The 26,239-nt window shown below is 38.4% G+C and overlaps 1 protein-coding gene across 2 annotated transcripts in view; it reads right to left on the bottom strand.

Moving 5' to 3' along the window:
* Nucleotides 1–431: 431 nt before the first annotated feature.
* Nucleotides 432–26,239, bottom strand: part of RASEF (RAS and EF-hand domain containing) — a 70,954-nt gene continuing 45,146 nt past the window's right edge. The window contains exons 9-18 of one of the 2 annotated variants that reach the window (XR_016277745.1): nucleotides 26,135–26,226; nucleotides 23,287–23,521; nucleotides 22,759–22,896; nucleotides 19,972–20,119; nucleotides 15,952–16,033; nucleotides 11,851–11,965; nucleotides 9,707–9,826; nucleotides 9,114–9,190; nucleotides 4,766–5,724; nucleotides 432–1,741 (exon numbers count right to left, since the gene is read on the bottom strand). Coding sequence is in view for 1 of the 2 variants with exons in the window: in XM_089494549.1 (XP_089350675.1) it covers nucleotides 5,616–5,724; nucleotides 9,114–9,190; nucleotides 9,707–9,826; nucleotides 11,851–11,965; nucleotides 15,952–16,033; nucleotides 19,972–20,119; nucleotides 22,759–22,896; nucleotides 23,287–23,521; nucleotides 26,135–26,226 (1,116 nt within the window). In the remaining variant the exon portion in view is untranslated. Of the gene's footprint in view, nucleotides 5,725–9,113; nucleotides 9,191–9,706; nucleotides 9,827–11,850; nucleotides 11,966–15,951; nucleotides 16,034–19,971; nucleotides 20,120–22,758; nucleotides 22,897–23,286; nucleotides 23,522–26,134; nucleotides 26,227–26,239 lie in introns of both variants that reach the window. The other variant, XM_089494549.1, reaches the window with a different exon arrangement.

The raw sequence follows: 26,239 nt of genomic DNA on the forward strand, positions 1-26,239 counted from the left end.
ATAAATAAATATCATGATCATCATGAACATATTTCAAACCTTACCTCCAAGGAGAGTCTAAAATTTCAGGCAGTTGTTGATTCATGTCAACAAATCAGTTGTAGAAATGTTTGTCCCTACCAAAAGCAGGTCTTCCGTAATGTTATTGATTCTTAATTAATCATTCAAGACCAAGCCACTCAAAATACTTTGCATTACAGCAGGAGAAGCTGACAACAATATTTTGTTAGAAAAACCTATTATGCCTCCAGTTCCTGTGAGAACTGCAGCCATGCCCAAAGGAAACATGGAAGCCAGAAAGGGTGGCAGCAGATCTCATCCATGCAAAACAAGAAGTTCCAGAGCTCCATTCCTGTAAGCCCTGTTTTTCAATAAATACAACACACATCTCTGTGTTAATTATTTTTATTCTAAGACAATTTAGCATAAAACATTTTGGCATACAATCTCTCTGCACTTGTTAAATAACAAAGCACTTGGTAGATCAAATCTTTGAGAGGACTAACCGCAAAGACCATTGCCTTAAAAACATGATATAAGACAATGCTTCAAACAAGTCAAGGCACCAAGGAAGAAACAACAATACTTACTACCGCTTAATGCATAAAAATAAATCTTATGTACAGGATTTACCAGAAACAAAAATATACAAAGATTTTTTTTCCTTTTATAATAAATATATATGTATACGGTAACATGGAATCTAAATAAATAAAAAAGATGACTTTTGTAGCTAGGTCTATAAATTAAGTACTTTAGAAATCTGCTTGGAATTATTTTCACAAATTTGACTGAAAGTCAATGATCACCGAGGCTGGCATAAACACATCTGAGATTGAACGAAAAGTTTGATTTGTCCTGCTGCAGAATGCCCATGCCATATATATTTCAGGAGCTGCTGTGAATGCAGAAGCTTATTTACACTCAAGTGTATATGGAAATGTCTCTAGTTTTTTAGTCTTAGAGTAGGCATGTGGGTCTTTCCAAAGAAAAGCACAAGAAGTTATTGGTTGATAGGAAGCTCCACATGTGCCTAGGAGTCCTCATGTACTCAAAACATGGCTTGTTCATGGCTAGTGACATCAAAGGAATCTAAAGTGATGCAAAGTGCAATTATGCTGGTTTAAACTGTACCTTCGTGATGGGCTAAAATCAAATTACTGCTGCTGCCTGCCTATATGTAAGTGTTTTCTGGCTGTGAAGCTATTTGAAAAGCAGGTTAAAGACAAGTCCAGATTTATATTAACCCTGATGTAATGCAGCTTTTAAGCAAAGTATATCCATATAAAGGCTATCCAAATACACATATCCATACACACTCTTTGGAAACAATGCATTTTTGGGATACGGCATTGAGAATCTCCTGACAAACATGCCTACTGGCCATGCTGACTAGAGGAGTCAGGAATTTGTAGTTCAAAAAAGTAACTTTTCCACTCTCTGTTTATATATCCCATTCACAAGGATTCTTTGTGTGGTGGTAAAATCCTAAGATTTTTAACTTATGGGGTTTTTTTTAAAGACACCAACTTTTTTAAAAAAAGTTGTATTTAAGACCTGGAAAAACAAATTTAGGATTTCAGTAGCTGGTATGTCAAGAGAACACATAGACCAAGCTCCATTCATTTGCATTTCTTTTCTCCTTTCCTTTCATAATTTCTTCTCCTGGCAGTTATTGTTCTTGCTCTTGTCCTAGGCAAGTGTTTTTTATTCTAAAAATTCTTGTTCTTGATCTTTTTTGCTTGTTTATATGTAAAAGACAATACAGATTTGTTTTAAAAGCTCACAAAAAAATAACAAAACAATGAAACTGGAAACTCTAGGCTACACATTTGAATGGTTATGATTTAACATGGATGCATGCATTTTAAAAATAAACAAAGATCTAGAAATCACTTGTGACAGCTCATTTGCACAAATTTGTATTTGGGCTGGGTTAATTACAAAAATGAATGTTTTCAATTCATACCAACTTGCATCCTTTTTCACTGATTCACCTGCCTTAAGAAACCTTCAGCTTTGCAGAGTACTTTAAATAATCCCACTTCTATGTATTTATCACAAAGCTGACCTTTTGAGACATAACATTAAAGTACAATTTAGCATTACATAATTGAGCTTTGAGCCTGTACGCTTCCCCTTCTCCATTATTGTGCAGTCCCAATAACAAGATCAAAAAGGTTCAGTCTGCTTTTAAAATAACCAGTCTTCCTCATTACATCGGAACCTAAAAGAACTTTGGTTATTTTATGTTTGTGTCAATTAACCCAGGACAAAATGGTGATTTATGATATTTGCTAATTATAGTTTAAACTTTCATTTCCAACTAACCAGAGTTCCAAATTCAGGTGTAACTGGCTATGCCAAAGAGAAAGAGATGGTCCACATGGCTCACTCAGATACTGTTAAATCATACATTGGCATCCTGTCCAAACCCATATAGGTTTTACAGTTGGGCTACTTGTCTATTTAAATATTCTGTCTTAAAATAACCACGCAGCATGTGAAGATGGCACATATTTGGCTAGGGAGAACAAAGAGCTCTTAGCCCATTTTTTACAAAAATGCCCAAGAGGATCCAACTGCAGTGATAATTTATCAAGCCATGTGAGTCATTAAGCAAATAATAATGTGTACCTCTTCCCAAAACCTGGGTGATCCTCCGAAGAAAGAGTCCTCTTTGAAACCTGCAAATATGTACTTATTTTCTAGCCTATCAGGTATACATTTACGAACAGCAAATCAATGTTTCAAGCAAGGGCCTTCCCCTGTACATATTTCAAACAATGCTTAAGCTGAGCACAGAAAAGCAAAATAAAATCTTTACAGTTATAAAAATAGACTACGTTTTATAAATTAAACATGAGAAAACAATACAACGCTAGAAATGCAGTAAAATCTTTAAAACATAAGTAAAAGAGCCCAAGTCTCTCTATTTGGCTAACACATTTGAGTCACCCTCATCTTCCCAGGGAGTCAATAACATGGATTTCCCTTTTTTTAAGGAGAGAGACAACTCTGTTAAAATAATGAAATTATCTATTCAATGAAGTAAAAGTGCACACTGCACAAATTATATTCCACAGGAAATTTTAAACTTATACTTTTGTGACTTCAAAATCTCCTCCGTCAAGTAGTTAAGTAGGATTCACTTTTACAACACAGACAAAAATAATAGCTCAACTGAAAGGTTTTCGAAATGACAAGCAGACTTTCCTAACAGTTGGAATTACGGGTCATTGGCTTGGATCCAGACTCAAGGCAGCATCCAGTGAAATGTTTCAATGGTGGGAGCTGCTTCTGCAGTGGAAGCAGGAGGGGCAATCTCTCCTTCCTCCCAAAGGGCCCCCATTCTCCAGAGCAAGATTCCACTGCCACAAGTGGCTTCAGAGGAGAGGAGACAGGAAGATAGGTAGCCAACATAACCTGGAATTAGTTCTTCATCTTTTATAGGGGACATTTAGCAGCCATCTCACACTACAAAGTTATAGAGCTATATTCCACTTTGATTGTCATAGCAAAATCCTACGGAATCCTGTGATATGCAAGTCAAAGACTGCCTTGCCAAATTACAAACCTCAGGATTTCATAGGATGTTGTCATGGTAGTTGAAGTGGAATCATATTGCTATAATTGTCTAGTGTGAAAGAGCACCTAGGTTGCAACCACACTGCAGAAATAATCTGATTTGACACCACTTTCTCTACCATGGCTCAATGCTATGGTAGTTTGTGGGAATGGTAGCAAAGCTCTGGTGGTACAACCAACTATCATTTCCAGAATTTCATAACGCTGAGCCATGACAATTAAAGTGGTGTCAAACCACATTATTTCTGCTGTGTGGATGCAGCCCCATGAAATGTACAGGACTTGTGTTAATCAAGTCCCATACATTTCAATATTTTTCCAGTAAATGTGACTAAGGACTAAATCCAATTTAAGGATTGAGGAAGAACATAAGTAAAATCTCACAATACTCCTCATATTTAACTCATGTGAGAACCAAATAAGACATTCACTTGAGATGTTTCATGCACTTATAAGATACTTGTCTTGTTTTTCCTTACTATCACATGGGGCAGGGAGCATGTATTACTTGGAATGCAATAAACGAGAGAGAAGCCTTTTCTCCTCAGTATAAACTGAACTACAGAGAAAGAGAAAAGGAGAATTCCTAGAAAGTTTGAATAAGAAGTTCCCACTGGTTCATAGTTTTGGCTAGATGTTCTAGTAAGGTGACAATCCTATAATTTCTGTCTAATTCTATTGCTGAATTTGTTACCTCTCCAATCTGATGAAATAAAGGGAAAACAAGGAATGTAAATGAATGCTACATATCATGGGAACATCTAGCTTGAAGATTTCCCCCTTTTGGGACTAAATCTCTCAGAGCTATAGTCCCAAAAGCTATTTTTCCCCAACACTCTGGCACTGATTTATAAGACTATTGGCATGGAGGGAGTGGGAAGTCTCCCAGGAAGAGGCAGGTCACTTGTTTAAGCCCTAATTTAGGGGATAAGCCTGAATCTCAGCTATACCAGTGCTGAGGAGTGGCTGCCATGTCAGTCAGATGGCAAATCCAGTTCAGGATTTGACTAGCTTTGAAGGAGCAGTCTAAGATACTGGCCCTATTTAGGAGTAGGGGTTAGCACCTTGAAGAGATCCCATAAACCTGGATTAAAAACTGGAGTGGAATAACCACCTCACTAACATGAGAGCAACCACTGGACTATACCACTTCAGGCTGCAAGGCTCACACACTCACCAGTACTAAAGATGTTCTCCATATAGGTAACGAAATGTCTGGGGGAAGTTCTATCTCACATTCTTCTAGATATGGTAATGTATTTTTCTAAGTCTGGAGCAATGCAGCCCAAAAACATTTAACAATGCAGTGATACGGAGGTTGATCTCACTTATTCCCCTTGGCTTATATGTATAGTTTCGAACAGAGATGTAAACGTAGATTTGTTAATTCATTCCGAGAATCCAAAATGAAACGCAAGGCATAGTCCTGAGTGAAACGGCTCTTCGTTGAAGTTTTTAAACTTTTGGGCATGGCCAAATATTCTTCACCAACTCTGGTTCAGTGCCCTTGATATCAAATGCCATCGTGTTTTTCTCAGTCTTTGTGCAGCACTGCACAGGGATGCTTAGATCTTCTAAACACCTTTGAAACAAGCCTGATAACATGTTTCAGATTGGTGCTGAAATTATAGGAACAGTAGCTCAAATCTTGCATGATGCAAGCAAGAGAATGGCCTGTGGTCTTTCCATATCGATTAATAAAGCTCAGGTTGTGATAAGAAATATGCTTTACTGAAGTCCTTACTAGGCCAGTTGGTTTTAAAGGGCACATGTGGTTTGAAAAACCAAAACATAGGAGTGGCTGTCACTGCTGTTGGCCCAAACATCTCACACCCTCTGGCATGGTTTTGTTTAACCAGTCATCTGGTGATGCTGATCATCCTTGATAGACTTGGTGGCTGTAGAGCAATCGTCCCCACCTTTTCCTCCACCAATCGTCCTATGCAATGTTTGCCTAAATCCTTCATTTTTTTAAAAAAAAAGAGAGACAGATCTCTTTTCTTTAGGACCAAGAAAGTCTTGATTTTCTAAACACTGCAGCAGTTTTTGGTGAACGTAGACTTTTTTGGGGTTGTCCCTGACAGGTTAGTAACTGACTTGTCTTCCTCCTTGCTGTCACTTCTTTTTCGTACTTCTCTGCAAAACAGTAGTTTAAGATTAAATAACAGCTCTTATGAGGAACAATGAATGATCAACTATGACCTTTCATTCATTACATAAGAAAGGTAAGTATCATAGACTGTCCCAACATCAGATTCCTTGGATATATTTCATGTCATCTATAGTCTAGGGACCAATCTCCAACCTGTGACCCACAGTGGGTCACACCATCCCTCCCCTTCAGTTGAAATCAGAAATGGACAAAAGTCCAGCTTTTTGAAAAAAATCTTTTTTTTTACTTTTTAAAACTGAAAAAACATGTGAAGGAGTTAAGCAACTTTATCCATAAAAAGGACACACGGTGACCTACAACAAGTTTAAAACAAGATGCAGTGAAAAAACCTGAAGATCAAATAAGTTTAAAAATTTGAAAAAAACCGCTCCTATTAAAACACCAATAAGTTAAGACAATATACAGTGGTAGCTCCTGGGGTTTGGTTCTAGGCCATGGATGCTGAAATCCCATTATGTGCAATGCCACAGTAAAACAGTGTCTCTTATATAAAATGGCAAAATCAAGGCTTGCTTTTGGATTTTTTTAAAAAGTATTTTCAAGTCATGAATGGTTGAATCCATGGATGCAGAATCCATGGATATGGAAGGCTGACAGCACAATCATTCAGAAACATAGCAATAAGGATAAAAGTACAGCACACAACCCTCATTAAAAGAACGTTCTGCCCAAAGGGTTAATCACCAAATGCCTATTTAAATAATCATCAAATGCCTGTTTGGCAGAAGGGGCTAGTCTAGTATCCCATGGGAGAGCACAGAGGCTGCCAGTCTAGAATCCCTTGGGAGAGTATGCAACAGCTTGAGGGTAGGCACCAAAAAGGACCACAAGATGGGTCTGTGAGAATGGTGGAACCAAGAGAAGGATCTCATGGATTTTAAGGCTTGAGTAGGTTCAGTCTATCAGATAGTCTGGACCCAGGCTGTTTACGGCTTTATACATCACAAACAGCACTTTGAATTTCTCCCAGAAACAGACAGGTAACTAGGGAAACTGTTTTAACAAGGGAGTTGTGTGTTGGTTAAGAGGAGAATCACACCTCCTAAAGCATAATTATCAATGTTTTAGCCGGGAGAAATATGGAGAAAGATCTATGGTGGAGCTTGTGGCCCTTGGACCACATACCACTCATCCCTCTTTCAGTCAATACCCATGTGTATCATCATTCTAGAATTTGGCACAGTAAATATCTACATTATTCCATTTTGGCACATAAGGGAAAGGAAATTTTTAGATTCTTTTACATAAAATTTACCAAAATGAATGAGAGCAAAGTAAATAATATTAAGGTGGATTTTGTCCTGCAGATCATTGAGAGATGTGATCAATGAATATAAAGAGTAGCAAAACTGTCTCAAGATGTGTCTACACTAGTGTTTCATTGTAACCAGTGTAACTCAGTTTGCCATGTTAGATTGTTGTACATTTTCATACAGATGCATTGCATCCTATTTGGATTGCAGTCTGTGGTTGGGAAGGGTGGGGGAAGGAACTCCTATAGATGATATTATGAGACATTTGGGGCTGTACAGGCTCAGAATCATGCCCTTCCAAAACAAATCACCTACGTTAACAGTTATTCGGGTGACCAGGGTGAATCAGCTTTTCAAAGAACATTCCTCACACTGGAGGCAAAGTGTACTTTCACTCTCAAACAATTTACTTGTCCTAAATTAAAAGCAAAAGGCCAATTTTCTTCCTACTATTGGGGTTGTATAATTGATTCTGTCATTCCCTAGAAATCGTTTATGTATTAAGCTAAGTCCCTGAAAATTCCTGGAACTGACTTGTATCACAGTGCAACAATTAATTTTAAATTGACACTGCCTGAAAGAACAAAAAGCATGGATACACTACCAGTGCACCTGTTATCATTGGAAAATTTCTCTATGCTTGGAATAAACCAACATATTTGCCTCTTTCCAGGCATCCAGTATTTACTGTGCTTGCATTATGTCAGCAAGAACATTTGAAAACACAAAACAGCAACAAAGTGCTACTCTTAACTTGGTTATAAATACCCACTATAACTTCAGACATTACATAGCGTTCATTTGAAGCTCCAAGATATGAATGAACAATTCATGTACGTTCACATCTTAGATTTTAAAAAAAACCTAACGATCCTAGAATTCCTCATCAAGTGACTACAGCCCAGTTTCAATCTAAAAAGTACCTTCTCCAAACTTTGTGCCTGTTTGGTTACTGGAATAACAGACTATATCAGTTTAATTAGGAAATGAACTTTTTAAATCAGGGATGGGAAATTTCCCCAAGATCACAGGCCACATGTCCTGTCCCTCCCCATTCTGCCAACCTGGGAGAGGCACAGCTCCCTACTCCACAAATTATAGCCAAAGAAGTCTCCCAGTCACATGGCCTCTAGGGGATATGTTGGACAATTTGGGCATGTTGTGAGGGTCCCTTGGTCTGTTTTAGAGTTTTAAACCTTTTTTTCCAGTCAAGATATGAATGGAAGTCACTTTTGATTGGGGGGGGGGGGGGTAAGCCCTTTTCCCAAGCTTAAAACAGGCCAGGAGAACCCCCTCTCCCAAATGTGGAAAATTGACCCCAAGAGCCCCTAGAGCAGTGGTTCCCAAACTTTGATCTTTGAGTTATTTTGGGCTTCAGCTTGCAGAATTCCTGAATGTAGACCAAAGTGGCTGGGGCTTCTGGGAGTTGAAGTCCAAAACTCCTCGAGGACCAAAGTTTGGGTAACAATGCCTAGAGGAAATGCCAGGGTTCATCAAAAGAAATTGGGGTAACTGGGGTATGGTCCTAGTAGGTCCAGAATGGGGGCATGTGTAGCCTCTGGATTGGGGGTAGTAAAATACTACAAATTTCAATTAGCACCAAATTCAATTTGGCACTTTGTCCACCCTTTTGGAATCCTGAAGGCCACACTTTCTTCCTAAGCCATAAAACAAGGAAGCTGATGGATGCCCCATTCTTCTCTATTCTGCTTGAAAGCAAGAGCAGAAACAGTGGCTAAGCGATGGGAGGATGTGGTGCAGCTGCTAGCCTCCCCCTTCATGTGCTTAGGAGCACTGCCCTGAGATAGTGCAATTTGTTGCTGCCACTAGGTGTGCATCCTTGTCAACATACATAAGGTGGAAAGGCTCCCTGCGATGGCAGGCACTAGGCACAGATGGTGAGCTGTGTTTAGGGCTCCTCAATAGTGCCTAAAGCTTGTGGAGGGGAGAGAAAGGAATGCCACACTGATATATTTTTCAAATTTACACAAAATGATACCTATGCAGATTTTTTTAAAAAGTGAAATTTAATAAACTTGATTTTTTTTTCCAAACTACCTTTTCCATGGTGCTAAGAAAGTTAATTTCTTTGAACATACCGAGCAAGATGAAGTACTGCCTCCACGATATTAGAGCCATCTTTAGCACTTGTTTCACAGAATAAAGCACTGTAAGCCTAGGAGGAAGGGGAAAAGCATATTGATATCTTCAATTATAATTTCACTCAGATATATCAAAATAGTTGATAATAAGCTAAACTATAATATTGTTTACAAGACACAACTGTATATCTACTAGATAGAGCCCTGTGGTTTTCTCTACTGCAGAAGTTGCCAACACATTGTCCAACAACCAGCACTTAAATCAGTGGCAGTTTTCAAACTGAGCACCTACTAAGTGAACACTAAAAACACTTTGAATTACAATCCGAGTCACTGATTACTCAAAATCCAACAAACTCAAGACCTATCTGAATCTAATATGTTCACTCAATCCTACTGCTTGTGATCTAAGCCAGAGATAGGAATAATATGGCTCTCCAAAAGCTGACGGACTACAACTCACAGCAGCCCCAGCCAGTGTAGCTATTTGTGGTGTTGAGCACTGCAGTCCAACATTTTGAGGACAACAAGATTTCCAGTAGTGATCTAAACTTTCTTGCACGTGATCCATGGAATATCTTAACTCTTACCATGGCCAGTTTTTCTCCATAGTTTATTGGTACACATTTCTGTCCTTGCTCAGAAACCACCTGGCGGAGATCAGCTTTGTTTCCCACCATCATGATTGGGATGTTTTCATGTGTTGCATCCTGGAACAAGTATAAATTGTTTATTATTATTATTATTATTATTGTTATTGTTATTGTTATTGTTATTGTTATTATTGCAAAGAACACTAAGATAAAAGTCATCATGATATTGATATTGATTTTATTGTTGTACATATTGAGAGTATGTATTTTCCCTGGAAAATGATTAACCATCCATTATGAAGCCAAGCCCTCCCTCCAGTCCATCTGCCTTGGTCCAGGCCTTGGAGGTAGAGAGGAACTGCTGGACCTCTTACCCTTTCCCTCCACCACTCCCTTCTCCTTCTGTGTCATGTATTTTTAGATTGTAAGCCCAAGGGCAGAGAACCGTCTAACTAAAAAGATTGCATGTACAGCGCTGTGTAAATTTACAGCGCTTCATAAATAAAGGTTAATAATAATAATAATAATAATAATGTTGGAATATCACTGATTTGGTTTGATTTGATAGCCATAAAGTTTATGAATTAGGATGAGTGGTAATAGCCTAAGCATTCTAATATCTACTATCAAACCTCACACCAACAAATGTTAATGGGAATACCTTCACTTGTGACAAAATCAAGGATAAGTCGATTATATTTTACAGTCACATTTAACAAAATCATATCAAGGTGCTCTCACAGTATTCATGTATTCAATGAATGGAAGCCATTTTTCAACAAAAGTATCATGACTTATTAGTCCCTTATTATCTGACGATTTCTCTAAAAGCCATAAATCTCATACTCTCTTCCACCACCAGAGATCACCTAATCTTAAAGTATGGTCAGTTGTTATAACAAACTCTTGTGATAAGGAAGACAGATCTTTTGGAACTGGCCGAGATTGCTAAGATAAAAGTCATCATATTGATACTGATTTTATTGTTGCAATATCACTGAGTGTATCCTTATATCCAAAAAAACTACAAAACTGCAATACCCTTTTTAGGCCAACCAAAATGCACAAAATACATGTTGCAAGCTTTCAAAGCTCCACTGGCTTCTTCATCAGGAAACAACATTAGAGTCACAAACCTACTTTCTGTAGAACTGTTGCTATTCACAGTTAAGATGATATAGAGGGATATTTATGTAGGCAGGCCACTCATCCTTATAGCCAATACAACTGCCACAACTGTAGTACTCTAAGGCTGCATCTGCATCTGCACTGCAGAAATAATTCTGTTTCACAACACTTTAACATAACAGTCATGGCTGCATGCTATGGAATACTTGTAAGACACTGGAGTACTTGATCTGAGAATTCCCCTTTCTAAGCTGCCAATCCCAGGACTCCATAGGATGGAACCATGGAAGTTAAAGTGTATATACTGTAATTGTGTAGTATGAATGAGTCTCAGGTCATAGTATTGAGCTGTAACCTTTAAAATCAGAAAAGGCTACCCTTGAAAAGAAACACGATCAATTGCCTTCCAAGCCAGAATTCTGTTTGACCTCCCTTCATGAAAGTATTTGTCATTGGCTAAAACAGAACACTGCCTGGCTATGTACTCCAAGTAGTAAAACACATTTCCTGTAATTAATCTAAGCTCAGAGTAACATTTTTCTATACCAATGTGAATAATTGCTGGGGAGGAGGGGTTGCATCCTTGCTACCCCTCGAGTCACATTGGTGCTTCCAGGCATACTGGAAGAAGCATACTGTTACTATTGGTTGCCATTTTGGCCCAGTTTTGAGCTCCAAAGATGTGATTGCGGGTGGATTTGGAGAATACTGAAGGACAGCATGGATCTACACAAAAATGGTCTTTCCCTTCCCTCCTCAGTGATCCATGTACCAATGCCGTCTGCAATTGGCCAGTATGATGCAGTGTCCTTAGCTGTTCCTACTTCAGGAAAGGAGATACTATTCTTAGCACCAGTCTACCAGGGTATCAGCACAGGACTGGGTCCTCCGTTCTATAAATTCTCCTATTTCTCTACTAGATGCACTGGATACAAGTGGGCTACAACATAAATTTAATGGAAAACTGAACTGTAAATGTACTTCACAAGTTTTACAAGGTTAAAAGTACTTACTGCAATCATATCCACCCATTCTCGTACATTAAGGAAACTCTTCTCGCAGGTAACATCATACAGCAGAAGCACTCCATCTGCTCTTCGGAAATAGGATTTGGCAATACTACGGAACCTTTCAACAAAAGAGTTATGTTAAAAGCCATACTAGGTCTTCTAGCCATCTTATTTTGTTTTCTTCTGCAAAAATCTCAGGAGACCAGGCCTAGCCTGAATCCATTTACTGCAAGAGGCAGAAATGGTTCTCAAAGGAAATAGGAGGTGCCACAGTAATACAAATCATCTGGCCAAAATTTTCTTTTAAGAAAAGAAACCAATGGAAACATAGCCCCCAAATATCCAGGAATCATTAAATGCCCATACAGGTGGAACAATACATTTTAATATTGTTAGAATCATTATTCATAAACTAGCACAGGATGGACAAGCATAGATCTCTTTTGAGAACCATGTGATCTTGTTTACTTAATGAAAATAGCACTAAATGTTTAAAAAGCAGCAAAAATAGAAGTAATTCATTCTTGCTAGACCAGAACTTTAAAGAGACACTTCCTTCAGGGGCTAGTATGTCACTGTTATACTAGAATTAAATATTAGAGGCCTGAATAGGAAATATATATTTGTACGGGGCTCATCTGCATTGTCCTGGCTGTTAATGAAAGACGGTTGAGTGGGTGCAGAAGAGCCATAATGCCTACAAAAGACTCACAGAACAAAATAGGGGCAGAAATATAAAGGAAGGGAAGTGAAGGAGGATCCTACTGGTGAAAGTGGAATGTGTTCTGTTTATTTCTTCATTTTGTATATTCATTTCAGCCTTTTTTCAAAAATATTAACTTTAACAGGAGGGGAATTAACTATACAACTTCTAGGTTGATGTCAATGAGGGGCCAAGTCCTAAGAGGCCTCTCATTGAAATTAAACCAGTTTGGATCCACCAGATCAAGGATCACCTTAGTCCTGACTGTGGAACAGATCTTTTTGTGTCCTACCACCAACAGAAACACTACCAGTGGTCCCATGATGCCTATGGAGGTTTCTACAGATGTAATGCTTGTCTCCAAACTACACACATCCCTATGTTCCTCTCTGTGAGGCAGAGATACCTTTGCCGAATCCTAACCCCATTCAAATGGGCAATCTTGGATTGCAATTGTTCTTTTCATTATTAATATACATTCACATAGCCATATATGTGAAGATTTGGCTTTCTGTTCCCCACTAAAACATGCCATCTGTGATGTTTTATGCACAATGGTTCTGCAGTTGATTAACCTCCCCCAAACATTTTCCCAATATAATGGCAAAAGCCACTGTATGTTGTCTGTTTGATAATGTCAGTATGTTGCCTCAAAGGTTTTCAGCATCAGATGCCAAAAGATTTCAACTTCATATGCACTGTAATGTATTAAGAAACCTTTCTGCATAAATAACTTTAAAATAAAATGATAGAAATGCAGAACAAACAGAATATTTTTCCCCTCAAATATAATGGATATGTTCTCTCTAGGAAACTCTAAGTCCTCCAGCGCAATTCTACCAGTAGTTGACCAAAGTTGTGTTAGAGAACCTAGATATTCCTAGAGAAAACACTACTCTAGGCATCTGTAAGTCCTCCGGCATGAGTCTATGATCAAGTTCTGGCAGATGTTGACCACAGAGTTACACTAGAGGACCTGGAGATTCCTACAGAGATGTTCTCTTAGGTAAAATGTAGCTGGACAACTGTATTCAAACTTGCTTGACCATACTGTTATATAAATACAGAATATTTTAAAATTAATTATATAGTATATCTCATCCAAACTCTATCCCTTTTTCGTGTGTGTGTGTGTGTGTGTGTGTGTGTGTGTGTGTGTGAAATTTACCCAAATGATTCAGGATAATCTGCTTAGGAGTTGCCACATTGTGAAGTCGAAGGCTTTCATGGCCGGCATCCATAGTTTTTGTGGGTTTTTGGGGCTATGTGGCCATGTTCTAGAAGAGTTTATTCCTAATGTCAGGAATAAACTCTTCTAGAACATGGCCAGATAGCCCCAAAAACCCACAAAAAACTATAGTTGCCATATTGTTTGTCTTTCTGTCTTTTTGTCTTTTTCTACTCAGAGACCAAATGAGTTCATCTACTGATCCATCATAACTTCCTACAATATAAATACTGGTGACCATGTTTGTAAATGATGATTTATAGCACAATTGCAAATCAATCTTGGCAGTCCCAAATACATGAGGCTACAGTTCCAACCATTCCAAGATGGGATGGCTATTGCCAGTGTTCTAGTCTAACACTTCTAGAACAGCCCAGATTGGGAAAGGATGTTTTTATCTAGACTTCAATATTGTTTCAATTTGCATAAATCTTAGGCTACATCAATACTGCAGAATTAAAGCAGTTTGGCATCACCTTAAATGTCATAGCCCAATGCTATGAAATTATGGGATTTGTTGCTTTGTGAGACATTTAGCCTTCTCTGTCAGAGAGCTCTGATGCCACAACAAACTACAAATCCCAGGATTCCATAGGATGGAGGGACAACAGTTAAAGTGGTGTCAAAATGTGACAGAAGCTTCAGTTTCATTGTTGTTTCACTGTCTGATTTACAATGCTAAGTGATGTTCAATATGATTTACACTTGCACATGTATTATTTATTTAAGAAGATCCATGTGAGAGTCATATGCACATATTTCAAAGCTTATTCTATTACAGGACTAAGAATAGATTCAGCCTCTGCCGATAAAAAGCCGCATAACATTAAAATCAACCCTACCATCACTCCTGCTAGTCTTCAGCCAAAGAAAGTAGACTAGATTTTACAGACCCATGGCAATTAGGCCATATTACACCATATAAGTGATTACTTCTATGCGTTTCTACTCAGTCCCTAAACACATTAAAAAAAAATCTTCTTTCTGCCAGGTGGCCACAGTAGTTTTAAGAAGTCCATCTAAGATTATGTACAGTGCGCCTTTGCTTTATGCGGGGGATCCGTTCCGGACTCCCCCGCGTAATGCAAATACCGCCTATGCTCAAGCCCCATTCTTTCATCCCTATGGGACGTGCCACCCCTTCTCCCTGCGTGGCACACTATATCTGCAAAACTGGGAAAGTGGAGAATATCGAACATTATCTTTTACATTGTCCTCTTTATATATCTCCTGACCTAGACAAAGGTTTCTTGAATGTATTTTACATTCCCTTTCCGACAGATCTTGTTTTCAGCAGATTTGTGTTCTTCTGGCCAGCAATGATGTATTTATTACTTCTATGGTAGCAAAACTTGGTTTAGCTAGTAAGAATAGAATCAATTTTCTTGATGGGAATAACAATTAGAATTTTTCTAGTTTTCTGTCTTTACTATTTTATCATTAATGACGTATTACTGTATCTCGTTGTTGGGCTTCTCTTACTAATTTTACTATGTTGCTTTATCTGTGGTTTTTGTGCCTTGATCTTTTTATACTGTTTTTGTATTTTCGATATTGTAAGGCTGAGATCCTGCATTAAAGCGATGGAATGTAACTTATACAATCACAAAGGTATGCTAGTGACTGTGCCACTTCATCTCATTACAAGAATGCAGCACTACAAAACCAAATGCATATTATGCATTCATGTGTAATGCAATGCACAATAATGGTTTATGCACAATTTACAATGCAGCATGCAATGATGTGGCAATGGCACTGCATGTGTAAAGTCCTTTTTCATAACTTTCAACTGAATGCAGGCATTATGTTTGAGATATGCATGCTTAAGATAAACTATGCAGGCACAAGACATCAACAGGATGCCAGATGATAGTTTGCAATCCTATGCATGTTTGCCTAGGTGTGAGTTCTTCTGAAGCCAGTTGGCTTTATTTACAGAGTTCATGAAAAGTACTTTTTGGATTACACCTCCCAGAATCCTAAAGCTAGCATAGTGTATTCTGTGAGATATAGTTTGAAACAAACAACAAAACCAAACAAACCAAAAAGCAGGTTCTCCAAACTATGCTTACTTCTCAGTAGACATGGAATGCACTTAAAGTGTTTTACAATTTCTTTCAGCAATATTGCTGTTTTATTTTTAATTCAAAAACTGTAATACCATACTAACCTCTCTTGTCCTGCAGTGTCCCACAGTTGTAACACTGTTGGTTCCCCATCAACAATGAGCCTTTTCATCTGAAAGTCAACTCCTTAAGGGGGGGGGAATAACATAATCCATTAAATTCCTCTAAAGAATGATAAGAATCTGGCAGTACAAAAAACACCAGTAACTAAAAATCAGGATAAGAGACAGAAGGCAGAAGAATCACAGATATATATTCAGTTCAGGAGTTAATTTTTGAAATGTAACAGGAAGAAACAAGGTAATGCACAAGATTGTAAATTAGTAGAAATGCCATAAAAAGGCATCTGAATCCATAGAAATCAGTGTTTAACAAATGAACTGGGGAGAAACGTGTTTTCAGAATTTACAACTTTGTGCTAAAATCTTCAACAGGAAATTATGATCAGGGTTGTATTTGTTATAAGTTATTTGTCGTAAGTAACATGACATTATTTTTGCATATTTGTATACTTGTAAGTATTTAATAAAGTCTATCTTTTAAAAACCCACTAGTATATTAGATGGCATGGATTTAAAACCACATTGATGAGGAAATTACAAGTGAATAATAGCAGAGTGCTATTTTGCTAATAGCAGCAAAGTTAATATGCAACATTCCACCCAAGCACTCACTGGGTGACAGGAATTTAGTATTCCCACTGCGACTCTAATGAGATGTTCCATTAATAGACTGTAAGTGTGTTTTATCTTTGTGGAGATAATATTCTTTATAAAAGCCATGTGCACAGGATACAATTACCTGACTGATACATGAATACCTTTTGCATCAACTATGAAAGGCATAAATGGAGAGGGGTGTCCTTCCCCTCTTAATATAGGTAAGAAAAGCATCAAAAGTAAAGACAAAACCCTTTGTTGTTTTTTTCATCCTTGCAGACTAGAGTTACAAATTTCTACAGAATTCTCCCCACTGCATAAAAACATGAAGATTTCTGTGCAGTTTTTAAACTCTGGCAAATTGATACTGTTCTTATTTTATTCATTTATAGACTCAAAGTGGCTTGCAACTTATTAATAAGAGTACAAATTAAAAACTATACAAAAACATCAGTTAAAAATATACAGTGGGGCAAAAAAGTATTTAGTCAGCCACCAATTGTGCATGAGAAAACAAATCCAGACAATCACATTGTCTGATTTGGAAAGAATTTATTTGCAAATTATGGTGAAAAATAAGTATTTGGTCACAGACAAACAAGCAAGATTTCTGGCTCTCAGAGACCTGTAACTTCTTCTTTAAGATGCTCCTCTGTCCTCTTGTTATCAGTACAAAAGACACCTGTCCACAACCTCAAACAGTCACACTCCAAACTCCACTATGGTGAAGACCAAAGAGCTGTTGAAGGACACCAGAAACAAAATTGTAGACCTGCACCAGGCTGGGAAGACTTAATCTGCAATAGGCGAGCAGCTTGGTGTGAAGAAATCAACTGTGGGAGCAATAATTAGAAAATGGACGAGATACAAGACCACTGATAATCGCCCTTGATCTGGGGCTTTACGCAAGATCTCACCCCGTGGGGTCAAAAGGATCACAAGAATGGTGAGCAAAAATCCCAGAACCACATGGGGGGACCTAGTGAATGACCTGCAGAGAGCTGGGACCAACGTAACAAAGACTACCATCAGTAACACACTATGCTGTCAGGGACTCAGATCCTGCAGTGCCAGATGTGTCCCCCTGCTTAAGCCAGTACATGTCCAGGCCCATCTGAAGTTAGCTAGAAAGCATTTGGATGATCCAGAAGAGGATTGGGAGAATGTCATATGGTCAGATGAAACCAAAGTAGAACTGTTTGGTAGAAGCACAACTCGTCATGTTTGGAGGAGAGAGAATGCTGAGTTGCATCCAAAGAACATCATAGCTACTCTGAAGCATGGGGGCTCTTTCACTGCAAAGGGACCAGGACGACAGATCCGTGTACAGGAAAGAATGAATGGGGCCATGTATCGTGAGTTTTTGAGTGCAAACCTCCTTCCATCAGCAAGGGCATTGAAGATGAAATGTGGCTGGGTCTTTCAGCATAACAATGATCCCAAACACACCGCCCGGGCAACGAAGGAGTGGCTTCGTAAGAAGCATTTCAATGTCCTGGAGTGGCCTAGCCAGTCTCCAGATCTCAGCCCCATAGAAAACCTTTGGAGGGAGTTGAAAGTTCATGTTGCCCAGCAACAGCCCCAAAACATCACTGCTCTAGAGGAGATCTGCATGGAGGAATGGGACAACATACCAGCAACAGTGTGTGCCAACCTTGTAAAGATTTACAGGAAACGTTTGACCTCTGTCGTTGCCAACAAAGGATATATAACAAAGTATTGAGAAGAACTTTTGATATTGACCAAATACTTATTTTCCACCATAATTTGCAAATAAATTCTTTCCAAATCAGACAATGTGATTGTCTGGATTTGTTTTCTCATTTTGTCTCTCATAGTTGAAGTCTATCTATGATGTCAATTACAGGCCTCTCTCATCTTTTTCAGTGGAGAACTTGCACAATTGGTGGTTGACTAAATACTTTTTTGCCCCACTGGAAATATACAAGTTATTTGTGCAAAAAGTCTTTTTCTGGAAAGAAAAGGTGTTTCTTGCTCAGGAAAACTCATCTGACCACAAATAAACATATTCTGTCTCCACAGAAAATGCCCTTTTCTGTGCAGAAAAAGTGTTTTCTGCACAAAAAGCCACATAAAGGTGGGTATCCCTTATCTAGAATTCCAAAATCCAAAACACTCCAAAAATGAAGACTTTTTTTCATGGGTGGCTATGACAGTTACACCTTGGCTTTCTGTTGTTTCAATATACACAAACTTACTTTATGGACAAAATTATTTTAAAATATTGTGTATAAAATTACCTTCAGGCTAGATGCATAAGAAATATAAATGAATTTTGTGTTTAGACTTGGGTCCCGTCCCCAGGGTATCTATTGCATACATATGTGCAAATACAGATATTGAAAATTAAAAAAAAAATCCAAAATCCACAACACTTCTGGTCCCAAGCATTTCAGATAAGGGAGACTCAAACTGCATCTTTCTATGCAAATGAATAATTTCTGAGGGAGTATGCTTCATCATTGCCTCTGTTTCTCTTGTCTCAGCAAGGAAATGAACAAATATTCTTTCCATGCCTAGTTAAGAGTGTAAAATATAATCCCTGTTCCCACTTTTTCAGTCTGAAGTTTTGCAATAGCTGCCTATGCTGAACTACCACGACCCCCAACCCCTCCCCATTCTACCTACAATGGTCATATCCTCAACCACAGTTCTCTCCCAACCTCTCAGATTGCATTGAGAGGAACAAGATGATGGCTTTACACTTCACAATACAGGCAGCCATTTTATATTTGTCCTTAAAATGGGAAGCTCGAATTTGAGGTCTTTCTTGGCCACTAAACTCAGCAAGACATTTTCCCTCACAGGATTTCTGTGAAAGCTAAAGGAGATAAATCCATGTATTCCATCCTAATCTTCACAGTGGAAAAGTGAGATTCTAAAGATGAAAGGAGGCAAGCCATTAGGAGCAGACCACATTTCCTCTTGTCTGTCCTTTAAACGGTAAAGCTGAAATTTACCCAATTACTTCAGAATCTGCAAGTAAAAAATTGTTGGCCCGGTACAGACGGGCAAAATGCGGCGTGGTGGCAGCGTCACTAGGGTTAGGGAGAGTGCAGCATGCACATGCTCCCTAACCCTAATACGTACTGGTGACAGCAAAATGGCAGCACCCTGTCTACACAGGCGCCGCCATTACGACATGATGTCCGCACGTCGCATTCCGCTTGTAACGTCATGAGTGTGCCATTTGCACACTTGGGTGTCACAAGCGCAACACAAAAAGAACTCACTTTTTGCAGGTTCTTTTTCTGCCGGCGGGAAGCCTCGCGGTTTGGCAGCTGAGACTTCCCTCCGGCAGAAATCCAGGCACTGGCAGGCCACCCTTTTGGGCAGTCTGTACCCCACCGTTGACACCCAGGAAAGGAAAGTACAGGAACATACCTAGAGTTGCACTGGTGTTCCCTCGAAATTCATTTTTGCAAAGCCTCATCAGGAAGCTTGATTTTCCAACTGCGGCATCCCCAGCAAGAACAATCTTGTAAGCCTTTTCTGAGCTTGGGTATCTGGAGCTGCAGTCTGTGGCATCTGACTAAATATCAAAAACACATACACACACCAGTGAGAGATTTAAAAACAGCCATCTCTCTCCAGTATAATCTATGATCTCCTTGCTAAACCCTAGTTGAAAACTTCATGGATGTCAAGGTTAAGTGTGAAACACATGAACCATAAATCACAATTTCATATGTTCATTACTAGGATTTGAACTCCTTGTGATGATGATCCAGGATGACAAAGATTGATCTTGGGTGGTGGAAGACAACTCAGTGAAAATGTTAACTCAGTCTACTCGAGACAGCAGTGAAAAATGCAAATCCCTAGGTAGGGATTATTGGAAAAGGAACTGTAATGTTTTTTTGTATTGCAGTAGGGAACCTTTGGCACCCCAGATGCTTTGGCCTACAATTCCCACATGGTCAATGCTGAGGACTCCTGAGGATCGTATTCCAAACCATGTGCAAGGCCAAATGTTCTCCATCACAATACAGTATTACAGTTTATTTTCTTATAATCCTAAATAACGCATTTACGTTTTTCACCACTAATATAAAAACATAACAATCTCTTCCATAATAATCTCTAACAAGATGTCTGCTTTTTTCACTGTTGTCTGCAATGCTGTCTGTTATAAATCTGACAACACAGGAGCATTTCAAATACTGTTCACAGTGCCTCACCTGAAGAGAAGGCAAACCAAAAAGAATAAGGGGAGGTTGTTGGAACACTTTCCTTACTAAGACTGAAACATGCTTGGTACTTTTTAAATTGGGAGGAAAATGTATGTGGGAAGAGAAATATGGCTGACCTTCGTAACATCACAAAATGTCTTAAGAGAATTAGGATTCCCTCTTTCATCAACAGTAGAATATTAGAATAACTGGAACTATTTCATCAATACTGCATCATCCAATTAGATCAATATGGAAAATACATTCTACCATCATGTATAATTAATTTATGGAAATTGCTACTATGACATGTGGCAGTTAGCCACTGCTTAAATGCCTCTGAAAGTGATTTATGAAGGATGGAGTCCATCAATGGCTATCAGAGAAGATTTTTATGTAATAACCACATTCAGATGCAGTTATTGAATGACAGGTGCTAGAACAAAAAGGGGAAGACTGCTGTTGTCTTCATATCATAGAATCACAGAGTTGGAAGAGACCCCCAAGGGCCATCCAGTCCAAACCCATGCCATGCAGGAAATCACAACCAAAGTATACCCGACAGATGGCCATCCAGCCTCTGCTTAAAGACATCCAAGGAAGGAGACTCCACCACTTTCCAAGGGAGTGTGTTCCGCTTTCGAATAGCCCTTACTGTCAGGGAGTTCCTCCTAATGTTGAGGTGGAATCTCTTTTCTTGGAGCTTGCATCCATTGTTCCGGGTCCTAGTCTCTGGAGCAGCAGAAAACAAGCTTGCTCTGTCCTCAATATGACATCCCTTCAAATATTTAAACAGGGCTATCATATCACCTCTTAACCTTCTCTTCTCCAGGCTAAACATACCCAGCTCCCTAAGTCATTCCTCATAGGGCATGGTTTCCAGACCTTTCACCATTTTAGTCACCCTCCTTTGGGCACACTCCAGTTTTTCAATGTCCTTTTTTAACTGTGGTGCCCAGAACTGGACACAATATTCCAGGTGGGGCCTGACCAAAGCAGAATAAAGTGGCACTATTACTTCCCTTGATCTAGACACTATACTTCTATAGATGCAGCCTAAAATCGCATTGGTCTTGTTAGCTGCTGCATCGCACTGTTGACTCATGTTCAACTTGGTCTTTGCTTCCCAGAAGCATCTCACTGGTCACTAACAGCAACAGAAAAATGGACTAAACAGAGCTTTGTTCTGCTCCACAAGGGCTAAGTTTATATTATAAAATATGAGTAAAAAGTATATATTAAAAGAATAGAAAACAAGGATACTAGTAGGAAAGAGTTTAAATTCACTGGGCAGGGAGGGGGGAACTCAATTTTTTAATTTATACATTTAGTTATTTTCCATCTCCAAAAAACAGACTTTTCTACATTCAAAGATACAATCTCAAGAAAAGTTACTACTTAAACTCTGATCTCCAGAAGGCTGGAGGGAAGTTGATATGACATCAGTATCTTTGTTTCAGGAAGTTTCAATGGTTTTAAGGCTATACCTTAATTCTGTACTATAGTACAAATCTATACTTACTGAAACAAGCCAGACTGAATGGGACTTTGTTAGACTGTAGCCTATGGCCTGAATCAATAACTGCATCCACATGCCAACAGAACTTTGGTCTTATTCTGAAAACCTACCCCTCACATGAGAAACATCTTTTGAAACTAAATGAAGTTTCAGGAGATATTCATAAGACCCATGATACTGGCCGGATGTAATCTACCAGTTTACATGTGGACAATCAAAGACATTACTAGATATGCCCATGTCCTAGGCTATGCCTAGTAGCTCTCTTGACCTTAATGTGGTTTTTATTTGTGATAGTTTAATTGTAATTTTAGTATTGGAAGGGGGGTTTGGAAGGGACAAAATTTGGATTTTGTTGTATTCCATGTATTTTTATTGTTGTAACCCACCCGGATTCCTCGTGATTGGGCGGGCTATAAATAAATAAATTGTTGTTATTTTTATTATTATTGTTTAGCTGAAAATATTCTAATTGGATACCTGTGGAGAGATAACTGGGATACATTTCCTTGTTGAAGCTCCAGAGCTGTTTCGACTGACTGGCTGGCCAGGTTTCCAGTCCAACACTGTACTGACTTCATCAGGACTATACACCTCTTCATCTCGGATATCAGGAACCTGTACAGAGCAGTAAGTGCCCATAAAAACCTCAAATCAGTCTTTCTCTATAGTTTAAGAGGGAGATGAAGGCTAAACAACATAGAAAATTAAAAACATAATCACATACAACATCCTAGTGTAACAGCAGCAGAGCAAGGTGCTCTTGGAAACCTTCTTCCAGTCTCAAATTTGCCAAATATAAATACCACACATGAAAAACAGAAACAATCTCATAGGTTTTGAACTAATACCAGGCTAGTCATATACAGTCTGAAGAACATCCGAGTTTCTCAGTTACAATCGCTTGACCATTTTGGGCGAATATTAAAAATTCATTTTCACTCTACAGATAGCTAGCAGTATTTCTTGCCTCTGAACATCTTTGAAAAGCAAAACCCTGTAGCTTACGTCTGTATCAGAAGCATCACCCATTGAGCTTTCCTGAGGACACTGTGATGTTTGAGAAATCTCTGGATGCTTGAATTCCACTTCTGAATCATATTCATTTGAGTCCCTCAAAGTAGACAAGCCACTATCAAAGCAGCTTTCAGGAAGGCTATCGACTTCGTAGTTTCTCCTCTGCATAGGATCACAAAGTGCCAGGGAATCATAGTCTTCATCGACATATGGTGAAGGAGATAACCTGATTGGAATAGAAGGGACAGAAAACATGCCACACCATTGGTCACCAAAGTTCCCAATCTACAAGTAAAGATATCTCCCTATGGCCACGAGCTCCAGGAAAAATCTTTCATGACATTCTTTCTCTGCAACAATCCTCAAGCCAGGCCACTCTTTTTTGCTTCCCTACCTCTGCTACCATGGAATCTTGCAGACTACCCTGCTACAATCACAATATCTTATCCTTCCCAATCCCCTTACTTCCCTTATGTGCACAGGAAAGAAAGAGTAGACATGCAGACACAACATCTTTCTCTTATACAGACATGCTAGTGTTTATCTATTACTTTTTTGTCTCTTTGGCTCCTTGAAATACTCAGACGCTGCACTTGAACTCCAGCTCCCATCAGCCCAAACCAGTATAGTCAGTGGTGCAGAATACAGGGAGCTGAAGTCCAACAAAACCTTGAGAGGTGGATGATTTCCATCATTAATCTAAATATATTTTTCCCTGTGTGTAACAGGGCACTCCTTTTTATGAACAGCTTCCTCCATTAAATAAAGATTTCAATATTGAGGAGAGGATGAAAAAAGTTTCTAAACTAAAAGTTTTACAACTTACATCTAGGCTATGACTATAACCATTCACTAATTTCTTATTGAAATAAGCAACATGTGATTTTAGCAATTTTCTTCTTTCTGCAAGAAAATTGCAGTGTTCAAAGCCTATTTGTAATTCCAGATTTATTATTTGAAAAATGCACACAAAATTGTTTTGTACAGAAAACATTTTCAACACAAGACACAACGTTTTCTGCATAGAAACATTATTTCTGCAAAGAAAATGCTGTTTCCCGCACAAAAATATTTTTGTGCAAAACAACCACATGCAAATTTTGTCAAGTTAAGTCCTTAATTAAATAATTTTCTGAGTAGGAAACAGCATCTTCTCTCCAGAATATATTTTTGTGCTTTTTCCGACACAGAAAGTTATGTTTTTTCTACAAACTATGATGGGTAAATTTTGCACAGCATAAGTCACGTACTGCAAAGACTCCATCAGTCCAGAATTCTTCTTGCCATGGCTTCCTGGCACTAAAAAAATGACTTTTGACTATTGTTTGAATACAACATTATTTCCATCCCTAACCTATGCCATACAAGTTTGCTGAGCCTAATGTATTGTGATATATGAATCCCATAGGAATTTCACATCTAACGTTCAGATTTAATTGTCTCCTACACAAAATTCCTCACATTACTATTATTAACCTTTAAGAAGGGCATAGCAAATGACTCCATCTACTTACAAATAAGAAAATATACTCCAAATTCTAATTTGGAACAATTAGTATACGCTTTAACTGATAGGTGCACTGAAGAAAAGATGCTGCAAGAACCCAGCTTTTAAGCATACAGAAATGTTGCATTTCTTGAAACTACTTCTGAAATTATGGATTCGGTAGGACTGTCAAAATCATGTCTGCAAAAACTGCTATGAGATAGAAATAACAGATTCCCATTCAAGAAAAGCTAGTACAAGAGAAAGGTTAATTTTATTCTGGCCACATCTCACTAGGACAATATCAAATCTAGTTGTTCCCAAAAGTCAGTGAAAAGAATGTTCCTTGTTACTAGATGATCATTAACTCCACTAGAGAGCAGCATGGGGTAGGCAGCCAATCAGTGTGACTGGATCCCCTTGGAACTTTAACCACTTAATGGAAGACTAGTGGGGCATGTTTATGCTCCTTCCATGTCCCATAAAAAAGCATTAAACATTCCCAGTTTTCCAGGATTTAAATAGGGCAAGTTATAACAATTAATGACTGATTTTCTGAAGAGCTTATAGAACAGAAAACAGCCTAATAATTATTTTGTCATAAATATGGAGCTTTTTAAAAAGCAGTGTTAGTTTGTGTTGTACCACAATTTCTTTTTTAAAGACCCTGATGAAATAACAGCTCTGCAATCCTAAATCCTAATCCTAACCAGCCCAGATGAAACTATGCATGCATTTGTTTACAAGGCATGTGTGTTTTAAGACAAGGGTGGCAAAAACATAGCTCAGGATCTATTGGTAGATTTCTGTTTCTGATTCCCAAATGTTTAACAAAAACAAAAACAAATGAGCTTTTCCACAAAATTAGGCTGCTGAAATGCTGAAAATAATCAGAACTTTTATGTAAAAGAATTAGAGAGTTCTCTGGCTGAGAATTCTAAATACTTGTTCCCTAAACTGCAAATCCAAGAATTCCATTGAAGGCAGCCATGACAGTGCTTTAACTGTGTAATGTGAAAGGGCCCCAGGATACCTAATCTTGAGCTTCATAGTTTTGCTGGTGAGTTTGTTTGAGTACATTCAGAGACTGGGAGTTTATTTTCAGTATCATAGCTGAATTGTGCTCACAGTTCCCCATCAAATTAAAAAGCCCTGGATTCCAAAAGATGCAGCCACAGCAATTAAAGTGGACTGATAGTGATATTAATTATATATCATATGAAAGAGCCATTGGAGATCTATTAAACACACACATACCCCAAAGTAAATCAGTTTTGTTTCAGGATCACAACCAAAATGTATTATTTATTTTTCAAACGTTACCATTTAAAATGACAACATGGTAATTTTTACCTGTCATAATGTGGATTTTGTGGAGACTGCCCACCACTGTGTTTGGGACTGCTTCTGGAAAGTGTGTTGCCTGGAGAACTATTTGTTAGACGCTGAAAAACACAT

The sequence above is a fragment of the Sceloporus occidentalis genome, unplaced genomic scaffold, assembly GCF_023333645.1.
Source record: "Sceloporus occidentalis isolate IW3139 unplaced genomic scaffold, rSceOcc1.0.p SCAF_73, whole genome shotgun sequence".
Lineage (NCBI taxonomy): Eukaryota > Metazoa > Chordata > Lepidosauria > Squamata > Phrynosomatidae > Sceloporus > Sceloporus occidentalis.